The sequence below is a fragment of the Suillus fuscotomentosus genome, assembly GCF_016647785.1.
Source record: "Suillus fuscotomentosus strain FC203 chromosome Unknown F5891scaffold_152, whole genome shotgun sequence".
NCBI classification, from domain to species: Eukaryota; Fungi; Basidiomycota; class Agaricomycetes; order Boletales; family Suillaceae; genus Suillus; species Suillus fuscotomentosus.
Genome location: NW_024539664.1, coordinates 55,294 through 68,918, shown reverse-complemented (window position 1 = coordinate 68,918; position 13,625 = coordinate 55,294). Strand labels below are relative to the sequence as shown.

General features: G+C 50.2%; 1 protein-coding gene across 1 annotated transcript; it reads right to left on the bottom strand.

Moving 5' to 3' along the window:
* Positions 1–5,755: 5,755 nt before the first annotated feature.
* F5891DRAFT_987267 (uncharacterized protein) lies at positions 5,756–6,528 on the bottom strand (the record flags this gene model as incomplete). Its single annotated transcript, XM_041377883.1, has 3 exons — positions 5,756–5,980; positions 6,017–6,183; positions 6,222–6,528. The coding sequence occupies 3 exons, from the start codon at positions 6,526–6,528 to the stop codon at positions 5,756–5,758; spliced, it is 699 nt and encodes a 232-aa protein (XP_041217593.1).
* Positions 6,529–13,625: the final 7,097 nt, after the last annotated feature.

Sequence of the window (13,625 nt, the reverse complement as noted above, 5' to 3'; positions counted from 1 at the left end):
ATTTAAGATAGGTTTTAATGTTATCCGGAATGCAAAGAACATTTTTGAAATTTAAACTAACATATATATGGGCACATAACTTCAAATTTTGGCAGTGTTTTGTGCAAAATCCAAAATATAAAGCTTTGGCAGCTATTTTGGCACTGACCATATGTCACCGAAAATAAGAAATATTGTCAGATTTTGAGCGTGTGCTTGAATTTAAAGTTTTATTATGACGTTCAACTTGGGACAATTACTTGAAGTTTGGTCCATGGTCACTATGTTAAGTTGTATCAAACAATTAGACCCTGCCGAAAATATCAAGTTCACAGCGGCAACAAAATGCGATGATGAAACTTCAAGTTTTGTCTTCAGATTAAATATATCGCCCGATCATCGCCCGCCCATCGCCTGCCCATCGCCCGCTCACACGCCTGTAAAAATGCAAGAGATTAAATAAATATATTCATATTGAAAGCTATAACAATTGAGTCAGGAGAGTTATAGATATTGCTAGGTAGTTTCAGTCGCGAGATAAGGATAGAATCACAGCGTGACGGTCAGAAACCCTCCATCGCACAAAGTGACTAACGACCCATGACACCTTGGCATTTTCAAGGCGGGTTTCGAAGTCTGTCGAGTACAATTTCGCCAGAAAATAAGGGTACATTGAGAAGGGATCGACGGTATGGTGATCTAGTGGGATATGTCGCTGTACAGCAAACAATAACTCTCCTGTCAGCGTACTGTAAATGTATTTGATACTGGCGGCGACAGGGGTTAACGACCGATCTCCGCGAGGATAGAAGAAAATCTGGCTGTTGCCCAAGTGTGTAGACGCCTTACTGTAGATCACACCGTCGAACTTGAGTGTAGCGTGTAATACCGCCGTTCATCGTCTGATGAGGGTATACAGGTCTTCAGGCACCGCACTAGTTGCTGCACAGTCGGCAACCTTGATGGCATCATTCATAGGATCTTCGGCAAGCTCATGGATAGAACTCGTAGCGCTCTTATTGAATACTCGATCAAACAGGACCCCACACTCTTGAATAGCAGGCGGACAGTCTGGTCGGGCGAGCCAACGGCGAAGTCTTGCAGCTTTGATATAGGAAAGAAGCATTGTATTTTCAAGCTCCCCTAACAGGATTAAGTCTAACTTTCTCGTTCGTGCTTTGAAAGGACGTACCAAATTTGTGATTGATAGGAATGCGTTGTATAATTCCAATTAAACGTTCGAAAGGAAAAGACCACCACGAGTGAGCAGGCCCGAATAGGAGCAGATAATCATATATATGGAATGATGCATGGTGATTCGGTCGCACTGAGAAGGTGGGATGAATTGTCTGCAACTTTCCGACATAAGCAGCGATATGCGAGCGATAGGCTTGAGCCCTTCTCGGTGTCATTGTTCGTGCACAAGCAAGATACACTGCACCGACTAATTCCATAGTGTGATCGAGGATAGTTTTGAGGCGAACAGCAATTTCGTCAGAAGAATGCGATGTACCAGCTCCCCACAAGCTCACGAGGGCGATGGGAAGATAGATCGTGATAAGGGATCGCCACTCATCAGCCTTAATTGTCCCAGCAGATGCCTCGCCAAAATTCTTGGGGACGGAACCAAGCCAAGTGGGGGTGGTCGTATCACGGATGACGTTACGGATTCGATCAAGTACTTCTGCTGTCTCGAACGAACAAACTTTTCGAGGGGCCGCTAGAGGTTGTCCGCGACGCTGTGAAGTGCGTGTTAGAGAAATTGACGGCAAGAAACATCACAGCGAAGAGCTTACCCAATCAACAAGAGCCTTGACGTAGTCAATCTTCAGTGTTCTGCCAACTTTCTGGGGCATACAATGTAAAGAATTGCAGGCAAATCTCAACGGTCCGGAATTTTTATGAGACAGAGTGCTTTTTAGCTTGTCAAAGCGTTCCTCCAGTTGATTATCGTCGCCAGAACCTACGTGAGATGCGAGGAGGGTGCGAATCGCGGATATCTGTGTTACCTCTTTGGCTGTCATTGTCCCGGGAGGTATTTCGCCAAAGTCACACGCAAATGCCGGGGAGGGCGATGTCGATGTGGTCGACTCTGAGGTTAAACCGAGAAGATGTTGGGTGTGGTGTTGGGCCAAGCCTTCCAATATGCAGTGCATCGGATCAATGACAAGTTGCCGGGAGGGGTCCCAGTATGGTAAGCGCCAGAGTTCGGAATAGCGCATGCCATGAGCCTTGAACAGTCTTTCACGTTCAGAGGATGTAGCAGCATCTCTCCACTGCTCAGCATATTCTCGCAATGTTACTTTGTTGCGAGGTTCCCACTTCTCGAAGTCGACTCTTCCACAGGTAGACTTATGATAACAATTGCACGCACTGCAATAGAAGTGACTGCCAACTCCAGCCATAGAAGCAATATGACGAGCGGCGGGGAGGTCACAGACAACAGGGGCGACGGCGCTACGAGTAAGCCGGCCATGGGGGTAACAAGCCGTTTTGGAGAACTTGATACCACGCTGCCATGCATCTACCAAATCATTGATGAGGGGTCGGATGTAGTGGTTGAGGTTCTCCAGTGACGGCTGCTTCGGACCTGGGATGATACCCGCAACATACATATTCTCCGGCTTGTATCTGATATCCACCGGTAAATTTAAGCATGCCATAGAGATGATTCCGCATGATGTACTGGCGCCGTGGATATTCAGACCTTCCGGATTGAAAAAATCCACATGGAGAGCGAAGACATAGCGTCCCTCCTCTCCTCTATCAACAAAAAGTGAACCCGGCTGAGGACCATCGAACTGGCGGAGAAATTGAGCTTCAAAGGGGGTTTTGATGAAGGACGGATGGGGGGAATCGATGGAGTCCATCAGATTGTTGCATGCCTGATCCATCACGGCCTCGATATCTCTACGAGAGAGAAGACCGAACAGATAATCCTTGAAATCGTGGTACATGAAGGTCCTCCTGGGTCGGAAATTTCCATCAGCACCAACAAGCAAAGCCTCGCCACATTCGGTCGTGAGCATGGGACGATGAGTGCACCGTTCAGGATATACTGGAGTCGTCGAGCCTGGTGCATAAGTTGGTGGATAGGTGCAATGGCAACTGCAGACAGCATACGGGACAATCTTTCCCTTGAGATGGAATCTGGCCTCGGCGCTTTCTGAGGTCATTGGGATCTGCTTTAGGATATTTGTCTGGGAGGAGTTGAGGCTGTTATCTGGTCTCCGGAATGCGAGAAATAGTATGATGGAAATGATCTTCATGATTAGATCACAACTACTCCTGCTGACCCCTATGATAACTCTGCATGCGATGCCAAGGAAGAGAACGATTTGAGTGATTTCATCTAACTCGTTCACTGGATCTTGCGGAAGGGTATCTACTGAACGATAAGCAAAGAACTGTCATGATGATCCGCACGCTCACTTACCGGTATTGATCTCGACGGGTGTATCATCGGATGGCTCGTGACTGCTGCACTGGGTTGCCAATATGTCTATCTGCGATTCGATCGCCTTCTTTCGTGCAATCACAATATCGGTCTGCCGAATGACGTTTTGCATGGCTTTACGAAGTAAATGTAGTTCGCGACCAATGTGATCAATGCGACAAGAATGCAGCAACAAGTGAAAGCATTGCTGGATCCGAGACTCGATGTTGTCAAGGACAACCGATGCCTTCACGGTGCGTCGATTGCATCCCTTTTTCGAGACAGGTACTGTGTCAGGTTTGAGCTCGGAGAAATATTGACCGGTACATCCGTATCAAGGGTCAAGCGACGAAGATCATCGGCGATGACGGCGACTGATGACGTGTTGTCTGCGAAGGTGCATGCGGCAAGGTCAGTGGCAGAAAAATCTACGTCAATAATCACACTGTTACCTGCGGCGCGTTCCGCTTTTACACGCAAGATATGAGACACAATTAAGTGTTCAGCCATGAGCACTCCTGTTGGTGCGCCTTTCTCGTCATATCCGCCTTTCTCAATGCACTCCTCGCAAAGGCATCGTTTGAGTGTTGCACGGGCTACGGGCATGGAGAATTGAGGGAGGTTGGTAATTGGGTGATTGGAAGTAGATCCTGGCATAGCGGGACTTAAATGAAAAAAAAAACAAGGAAAGAATGGAGCAACTCACAAACAAGGCATCAGAGACAAATGCCAACGATGAAGTACAAGGTGATTGCCTATATGGACACTATTCGGATGCATGACAAGGGACGATGGAACAATACATACCGTAATATAGATCTGATGAGACAAGTGCAACGGAATTCCAAGTGCCCGAGTGGTCACGCAATCCGGTCGTATCGTCGGGAAAATTCCATGTTCGCAAATGTCGACGAGGAACGGTAAGCTCAACAGTACAAACTATCGGGCTCAGAGTGACGAAAGTATAAGAGAACATGAGCTCAACAGTACAAATGAAGAGCCAAGTGTACATCGATCGCTTGGCCATATCGTTCTTTACCCAGGCTTGCCTTAAGTGGGTGACCAATTGGTCGTTCACGTGTGCACCTACGTATGGTCTAGCGGAGGGTATTCTTAAGGATTATCCAAATCTGAACATGTCTCCGCATCGTCGGGCGTCAAGTTGACTGGGTGGACATGCAAGCAGAGCTCGCCCATCCAAATGGCTATGAATCCATCGAAAGAGTAGTGACGTTGGAACGAGTGTATTGAGAGTGAGCTTGATAGTACAAACTATCGAACTCGAAGAGATCTGTGAATGATGATCTCGACGGTACAAAACCATCGAGCTCGAAAAATCAGGGGTAAGATAATACTACCACAACCGTACGAAACAGTTGTAGTAGCAGTAAGGAGTAACTTGGGAACTTTGGCGAAATGTGAGATGGCGAGACAAACAGCTGCAAATAATATTACATCAGCATTCTGATCTGAGATTAAGTCGCCCACCTAAAATGAGGCGGGAGGGGTCGGGGCGCTCAATGTTAGGATGAGCTCGATAGTACAAACTATCGGGCTCGGAGAGATTGGGGGGCGAGGAACTTGATGGTACAAACCACCAAGGTCGGAAACTCAAGGGGACGATACTACCACAACCATACGAAACAGTTGTAGTAGCAGTCTATAGTAAAGGAGTAACTTGAGACTTTGCCGAAATTTCAGATTGGTGCGACAAATAGTTACAAATACAATTATGTCATCATTGTCACAACCAAACCAATTACAATGATGACATAATTGTATTTGTAACTATTTGTCGCACCAATCTGAAATTTCGGCAAAGTCTCAAGTTACTCCTTTACTATAGACTGCTACTACAACTGTTTCGTATGGTTGTGGTAGTATCGTCCCCTTGAGTTTCCGACCTTGGTGGTTTGTACCATCAAGTTCCTCGCCCCCCAATCTCTCCGAGCCCGATAGTTTGTACTATCGAGCTCATCCTAACATTGAGCGCCCCGACCCCTCCCGCCTCATTTTAGGTGGGCGACTTAATCTCAGATCAGAATGCTGATGTAATATTATTTGCAGCTGTTTGTCTCGCCATCTCACATTTCGCCAAAGTTCCCAAGTTACTCCTTACTGCTACTACAACTGTTTCGTACGGTTGTGGTAGTATTATCTTACCCCTGATTTTTCGAGCTCGATGGTTTTGTACCGTCGAGATCATCATTCACAGATCTCTTCGAGTTCGATAGTTTGTACTATCAAGCTCACTCTCAATACACTCGTTCCAACGTCACTACTCTTTCGATGGATTCATAGCCATTTGGATGGGCGAGCTCTGCTTGCATGTCCACCCAGTCAACTTGACGCCCGACGATGCGGAGACATGTTCAGATTTGGATAATCCTTAAGAATACCCTCCGCTAGACCATACGTAGGTGCACACGTGAACGACCAATTGGTCACCCACTTAAGGCAAGCCTGGGTAAAGAACGATATGGCCAAGCGATCGATGTACACTTGGCTCTTCATTTGTACTGTTGAGCTCATCGTCCATGGCCCGGGGAAGGGGTCATATATACACTGCGTAAGTATCACCCAGCACACCCATTAACTCACTGCTGAAGGGGTTATACACCGCATAGGTTTCACCCAGCGCAATTTGACAACTGCCTCGTAGGACACCATATCAAACACCATCTCTGTTTCCCTGCTCTTCTCGACTCCACCGTACATACAGTGGAGGGGCATAGCAACACAATTTTTTTCGTAAGTTAACAGTATATCTATCATTATATGAGAATAACATCTTTCCCCCCTGAACTATCTTCCCTAGTATCAACCCGTCGTACCCTCAGCGCCTCATAAAATACCCTCTCGGCTTCAGCAGCGATCTCGTCTTTTTCACCAATGGCGCTTTCTTCACCTACATCTCCTTCCGCCTCTCGAATGGCCTCCATAAGCCTTTCTGCCAATTCGCGCAGCATCAGGATATCGCTCTTTTCGTGGTTTTTTTCTTGTGCATGCGGTACTTTGTCCAACACCGCTTCGCGCACACTCGCTTCAAGATTATTAGCGAAGAACACCCGTGTATGTCTCATGCGCTGGCCAAGGTCTGCTGACAGCGCCATCGTGTCCTGGAGACATAAGTTAGTGAATTATATTGCCAAGTTAATGATGACTAACATAGTTCACATAGTTCATCAAGAAACATAAGGTCACCAATTGTTACGCACTCAAATAGATCTGTTATGCGGAGCCCTAAGAGGGGCGTCGTCCGCTAATGTTCGTGACGTAACCGGAAGGGTCCAGTGTAGCGACTGAGACTGGCGACATCGAGTCGGCAGATATCAGAGACGCGCGTGTCACATGACTTCTTAAGACGGATGTCTTCAAAGTCACTGACGTTCTCAAAGTAAGGACAGTCTTGTCCGAACGATGAGTAGTCGATCGAGGTAGACTTAGGCGCGATGAGCACCTAAGAAAAAGATACTAGAGACTGAAGCTGAGGGGGCTTCAGAGGGAAGTATGTTCGAGGGAAGATTGAGTAGATTCAAGTTAGGGAATCTAGTACAGAGTGACCGACTACTTATACTAAGTGGAAAGGGTTAAGGGCAAGGCTACCATACTGTAGGTAAGGGCAAAGGGGAAACGGAAAGGGTATAGGTACGCTGGTAGCAGAGCCTGATTAGTGATGTGAGGTCGAATGCAGAATGAGACCGAGAAACGTTGGAACAAGCCAACGGTAAATGATACAATGCGCGGCACGCATGAGTCAGAGGAAAGATAAGACAAGATAAGGAAAGCCACATTGGTGGCACGAGTCAGAACGAGTCATAGCCCGAAGGCACGTGCGCACGTTGGTGCGATAGGAGGGGGGTGAGGGACGGGAACGGTCCTGAGGATCCGGTCAATGGATAGTCGGTAGAGAAGTACGAGCCGGAGGCATACGAGGGCGAGGACGAAGGGGAAAAATGATAGGGGGGCCATGTAGCCGACGTTACTTGTAACATTACCCCCGTTTCAAGGTAGAGTTCCACGAACTCTTTAATTGTCGTCCAAGGGAACGTAGTCGTCCTGGTTGTTATACCACTCGGGGTCGAAGTTGAGGTCTTCGAGCCAGGAGGTGGCTTCAATTGCATTCTCTTCGCGTTCTTGCTCAAGGCGAGCAGCGTCCTGGTCATACGCAGCTTCGAGCTGCTGCATGTCCCTGTAGAACCGGTCGAAAGAGGTTCCACGGCGAAGGATCTTTCTGCCATCGAGTCGAGGGCAGAAGGGAGTGAGATGTTTTGGGGCAAATTGCCCACAAATGCGGCAGAAGTATTGCGCGCAGTGTTTCTGTTTGTGTCCAAAGACACGGCACTGGCGGCAGACGACGTTGCTGCGGTAGACCTGGGTGGTTTCGGTGGCATCACGACGGGCATCGTTGATGGCGTCTTCCTGGGCTTCCTCACGAGGATAGTGCCTAGTGAAGTTCTGGGTGCGCAGGCGATGCGCATGGGAGAGGGGTAGTCCTAGAGACAGGATGGATCGTGCACGAGCACGGTGATTTCGGCGTTGTGGAGTGGGAAGAGGTTCCGGAGAACCAATGGAGAGGTGTGGGACCACTTCAGTAGGTACCCAATCGTCAGGGTTGAGAACAGGTGGTTCGGGAGGGCATTCATCCAACTCTGGGATGATGATAGAGATGGTGTCGGCATCGAGGATGGGGGAGGGGTTACATGGAGCGTAGAGCTTGCGTTCATATTCATTGTAGAGACGGTCAATCTCGGGGTTGGTCAACTGGGTGACGTTGGGGATCTGCTCTGGTGATTCAGAGTGGGGTAGCTGGGGAAGGAAAGGGGTCGGAGCTCTGTCATAGACAGCACGCTCGACGACTGCAAGCGGGTCGGGAGGGGGATTAAATGCCCGCTCCTCCTCGACGGCCATGACAGCGGCATGGAAGTTCCTGAGTTCGAATAGATTTAGCAAGGCTCGCTTGATCTTGCCTTGGTTATATCTGGTCGAGACGGTGGATAGGGAAGTTTCCCTAGCCAAGTCAATCCTAGCGATGTCGCCGGTGAGGGCGTCGGTGGCCCTAAAGGCCTGGACGAGGTTCATGGTGATGTCGTCGTTGGTGCGGTTGAGATAGTTGTCGAGCTGAAGTGCATACTGGGGGTCGCAGATGACTGCTTCCCAGTAGGCCCGTTGCCTATCTTGGACAACTGAGCAAAGGGATGGTCGTCGGAAGATGGTATATCCCGGGGGGGAGGGCCCATCATGGCCAAGCGTTGGCTGGCTCGTCAGGTCGCGGTCGGAGGCAGACGCATGAGAGGTAGCGGATCGGTGCGAGGAAACAGATGACGCTGAGACTGACATAGTGAAGCGTCTTTCCTTGGGTAGTGGCGTAGGTGGGGTATTGGGTAATGGGTCGCTGTTTGTCGATGGGTTTGGGTTTTGTGGGGCGGTGGCGATTGCGGATTCGTTGGCGATGGAAGGTTTTGGTGTCGGTGTGGATGGGTTCATCGGTGGGGTCAGCCCTAGTGTAGTGAGGGCGGTAGGAGAAGTTGCAGTGGTGTTTGTTGATCAACATGAGATGGCGATTGAAGCAATCTTGAGTCGCTTCTTATACGCCTTCAGGAGCTCCGCTGCGGACTTCAATTCTGTTTCGGGGAGCCACGTTCGTTCGGAGGCAGGATAGCCAACCCAAGACACGAGGTACCGGCGACGCGATCCGGTACCCTTGTGTTGGAGGATAGCTTCCACTTCGTAGTGTTCCTCCCCATCGATAAGATCAGGAGGAGGTTCGGTGAAATTCGGTCCATGCACGTCTGTCTCCTGATAGGAGGAAAGTTCCGAGGCATGGAACGTGGGGTGGATACGCCAGCTGGCAGGCAGCTTTAGCTGGAACGTGATGGGGGAGAGGACCTTCTGGATTGGGAAGGGTCCATATCGTTTCGGGGCAAGTTTCCTAGAAGGGAATCCGGTGATTAGGTTCGTGGCGGATAGCCATACCTTATCACCAACGTTCCATGGCTTGTAACGCTGGCCATAGGAATGATCAGCCATGCGTTGCTGCGCGAGGCTGTGGCATGCAAGGGCTTCTTCACGGATCTTGGCGAGTGACTTGACCCGGTCTTCGGCGGTTGGTAGGGTAGAGTTGGGGAAGAGATGGGGGATGCCTCGTGGTTCGTAGCCCATCATGAGGTAGAAGGGAGAGGCATTTCTGGCAGAGTGTTGTCGGGAGTTATGAACGAATTCGGCCATAGGCAAGTGCTTTGCCCATTCAGAGGGAGTCGTCCGGCAGTAGATCCGGAGGTAGGTTTCGAGCTCTTGGTTGAGCCGTTCGGTCTGGCCATCTGTCTGAGGGTGGTAGGCAGTGGAAAGTGCGACTTGGTAGTTGAGGAGTCGTCCTAGCTCCTTTGCTAGCTTCGAGGCGAATTGGGGGCCTCGGTCCGAGATGATCTTGTCATAGAGTCCGAAGCGCATGAACACTTTCTTGAAGAAAAGTTCGGCTACTCCTTCCGCTGTGATGGTTTTTCTGCAAGGGCAGAGAATTACCCCCTTCGTAAGCCCATGGTCTACCACGACCATGACAGAATTGTAGCCGGCGCTCTCGGGGAGGTCGGTGATTAAATCAACCGAAACCTGAGCGAAGGGCCGGAGGGCCAAGGAGGGTATCGGGGTGAGGGGAGGTGTTGTGGGGTGGGTGTTAACCTTCATCTGCTGGCACATGGCGCAGCCATCGACATATTTCCTAATGAAGGAGCCCATTCCGGGCCACCAGTAGGATTTCTTGATGTTCCATTCGGTACCGGAACACCCAGGGTGCCCGGTGGTTGGGTGATCGTGATGTAGAGACAACACGCGATGCCGGAGGTCAGGGGGAACATAGGCACGATCCTTATAGAAGAGAACACCATCGGTGAACCTCCAATCAGAAAGTGCAGACTTCATGGGGGGTGCGCACACCCCGGAGAGAGCGTCCAAGGCTGTTTTCACAGTCTGGTCGGAGGGGTTGTCAGAGAGTCGTTGGAACTCGTCTGCGAGTTCAGCGTCAATTAGACGGGTGAACAGGGTGTCGGGGAGGAGGATACGATCCTCATTATCCTGACCAGCTATAGCGTGGTCCGGACGTCGGGATAAGGCATCCGGTGCAGCGAGCTTTGTTCCGGGAACGTGGTGAAGTTCCAGATCAAAGTTGGTGAGCGTGAGATGCCACCGGGCCTGTCGTCGGGTGAGTCGTTGTGCGGAGCGGAAATAGATCAGGTTCTTGTGATCTGTGAAGACAATGACCGGGTGAGGATTTCCTTCGAGGAAGTGCCTCCAAGCCTGAAGGGCTCGGATGATGGCAAGGAGTTCCCGGTCGTAGATCTCGTAGTTCCGTTCGGCCGCGTTGAGGGACTGGGAGAGATAGCCGCAGGGGTGGTAATCCCCATTGCTATCTGTCTGGAGTAGGACTGCTCCGGTCGCGAAGAGCGAGGCGTCAGTTGCAAGTGCAAATTGTCGCGAGGAGTCGGGGTTCCGCAGAACCGGTTCGGTGGTGAAAAGCTTCTTTAGATGCTGGAATGAAGCTTCGGTGGAGTCGGACCAAGAGAAGGGGATCTCCTTCTTGGTTAGGTCTAGGAGAGGGCGTGCGATGTCGGAGTAGTGGGGAATGAAATGGCGGTAGAAGTTGCAGAATCCGAGGAAGGACCGCACGTCCTTGACCGAAGAGGGTTGTTGCCATTCGCTGATGCCTTTCAGCTTGGCAGTGTCCATAGCGACCTGTCCGGGTCGAATGATCATACCGAGGTACTCGACTTCTTGAGTGTCGAAAGTACATTTCTCGGGTTTGAGGAAGAGAGACTCTTTGCAGAGTTTCTCCAATACTTGGCGGGTCCTCTGCCGGTGTTCGTCCAGGTTATCTGAAAAGATCAGGATGTCGTCCATATAGACGATTAACCATCCTTCGTTCAGTTCTTCTGAAAACGTCTGGTTCATGTAAGCTTGGAAGGTGGCGGGTGAATTGCACAACCCAAAAAACATTACCTTGGGCTCAAAGAGCCCGTATGAGGTGGAGAACGCGGCTTTCCACCTGTCGTCAGGATGAATGAGGATATTGTTGTATCCTGAGCGTACGTCGACCTTTGTGAACCATTGTGCCTTGTTGAGTTTTGCAAGCAAGGGTGGTATCAAAGGGAGTGGGTATGCGTTCTTGATCGTCCATTCGTTGATGTATCGGTAGTCCTGGCAGGGGCGGAGAGACCCGTCCTTCTTGCCGACAAAGAAGAATCCAGCAGCTTGAGGAGACTTCGAGGGTTGGATGAAATCTTTGGCGAGGTGTTCGTCCAAAAATGCTTTGACAGCGTCGGTTTCCTTCGGTGAGAGCGGGTAGGCTCGAGAAGACTTCGGAATGAAGCCTTCCTTCATTTCGATCTTGTGGTCTACTCCCGGCTGTGAGGGAGGGAGTTTGTTCAGACCATCCTTTGCAAAGATGTCAGCAAAATCATGAAGATAGGAAGGTACCAGTTCTTCAAATGATTTCTTCTTCTTCTCCTGTGCGTCCTCCATAGCAAATTCTTGAGCTTTGTTGGAGGTCTTCGTGTAGTCCTGCTGAGAAGCGAGGATCCAGAGGTTCTGGAGAGGTTTTGCTCGTCTGTTGAGGGCCTTCCGGATTTCTTTCTTCGAGGTCCCATCCTTAGTGAGCGGAGTGTCGAAGGAGATGTTCTCGATGATCCGGACGGATGTTCCGTCCGAAGCATATTCCACTAGAACTTCATCGTCAGTGAGGGGATAAGTGGAGATCTCCTCAACTTTATCCGCGAGATGGGTCTGTCCGACCCAGACATCGTCCATGGTGTTGAAGTCGGTGTCTTCAAAGGGCACGATGATTGGCGCCGTCTTCTTCTTGTTACGCTTCTTGCATTTCTTGATTTCTTCGAGGCAATGTTGAGTGCCTTCGGGGAGTCGCTTGAGGGGCGAAAAGTCCCCGTCGTCGAGTTCTTCTAGGACAGCTTTTTCTCCACGAAAGAGATATGGCTTGGCCTTACTTTCTCGCCGGGAGGCGTTGAGTTCCCTCTCCACCTCCTTTGACCTATTGGTCGCAGGCAGGGAGATCGTGTTGGCCTTCCAGTCGATATTGGGCATCATGGCACTAAGCCAAGGTTTTCCAAAAAGTAGATCATCATGCTTGGAAAGTTTCGTTATGTTGAACTTTCCATACATAAGTCTCCGATCGAGACGAATGAATAGCATGCAGTATTGGGTTACCTGTCCTGCCGAGGATGGGCTTCCGTCTACTGTGGTGATCCGGAAGGGTTTCTTGAGTAGGTGGGTCTGGATCCCATTTCGCTTGACGAAGTCATAGCTAATGAAAGTCCCACCTGCCCCTGAGTCGATGATTGCGGTCGACTGAACGGTTTTGGCACTGCAAGAAGAGAAAAGTGTCACCGGGACACGAAACTCGTTGGATTTACCAACAGCTTTAGTATACAATGCGCAGATAGAGGGAATTGACCGTCCGACAAGCCCTCTCTTTAAAAATCCTTTCTTTTGACAAGGTTGACTTCCATGTCTTCCTCGTCAGAAGACTCGTCAAGCTGGCGGACGCCAGACTTGCTTGGCTTCTTGCCTTTGTCTTCTTCGTCGTTCTTGTCTCCTCAGCGCACCTTCGGGTGGAACCGGGAGTCGTTTGCTCGATGGCCCTTCTCTTTACATTTGAAGCAAAGGCCTTTATCGAAGCATTTCTGTCGTTCCTCAGGCGTGAGGGAGCGATCAACATCCATAGCATCAGGATCGCGTTGGCGGACCTGAGGTTTGGGGACGTGCCGGTGGCTGGAAGGGCGTACCGATCTGTTGTTGGATACAACTGCTCTTGATCGCTTGTAGTTGGCTTCCAACTGTGTCGCGGCAGTGTACCATTTATCGATGGTGGTGGGGACGACCTCCTTCCCGTAGATGGCGGTTCGAAGTCCCGGTTTCAACCCTCGTTCGAAGAAGTGGATGAGGGCGACGTCCTGCTTGAGACTAGCAGTGGACGACAGGGTCTTGAACGTTGCGATGTAGGGCATCACGTCACCAGTTTGGGTCAAACCATGAAGCTTGGTTAGAGCCTCAGTCATTCGGTCGATCGGGTGGAAGGATTCGGTGAAAGCCTTCTTGAAGTCCTTCCAGCTACCGAAGTCGACGGTAGGTTTGTCGAAGGCTGCTCGGTAGAAGGTGTCGGCCCAGACGCGGGTGTCTCCATCGTTCATGTACTGGAGTGCAA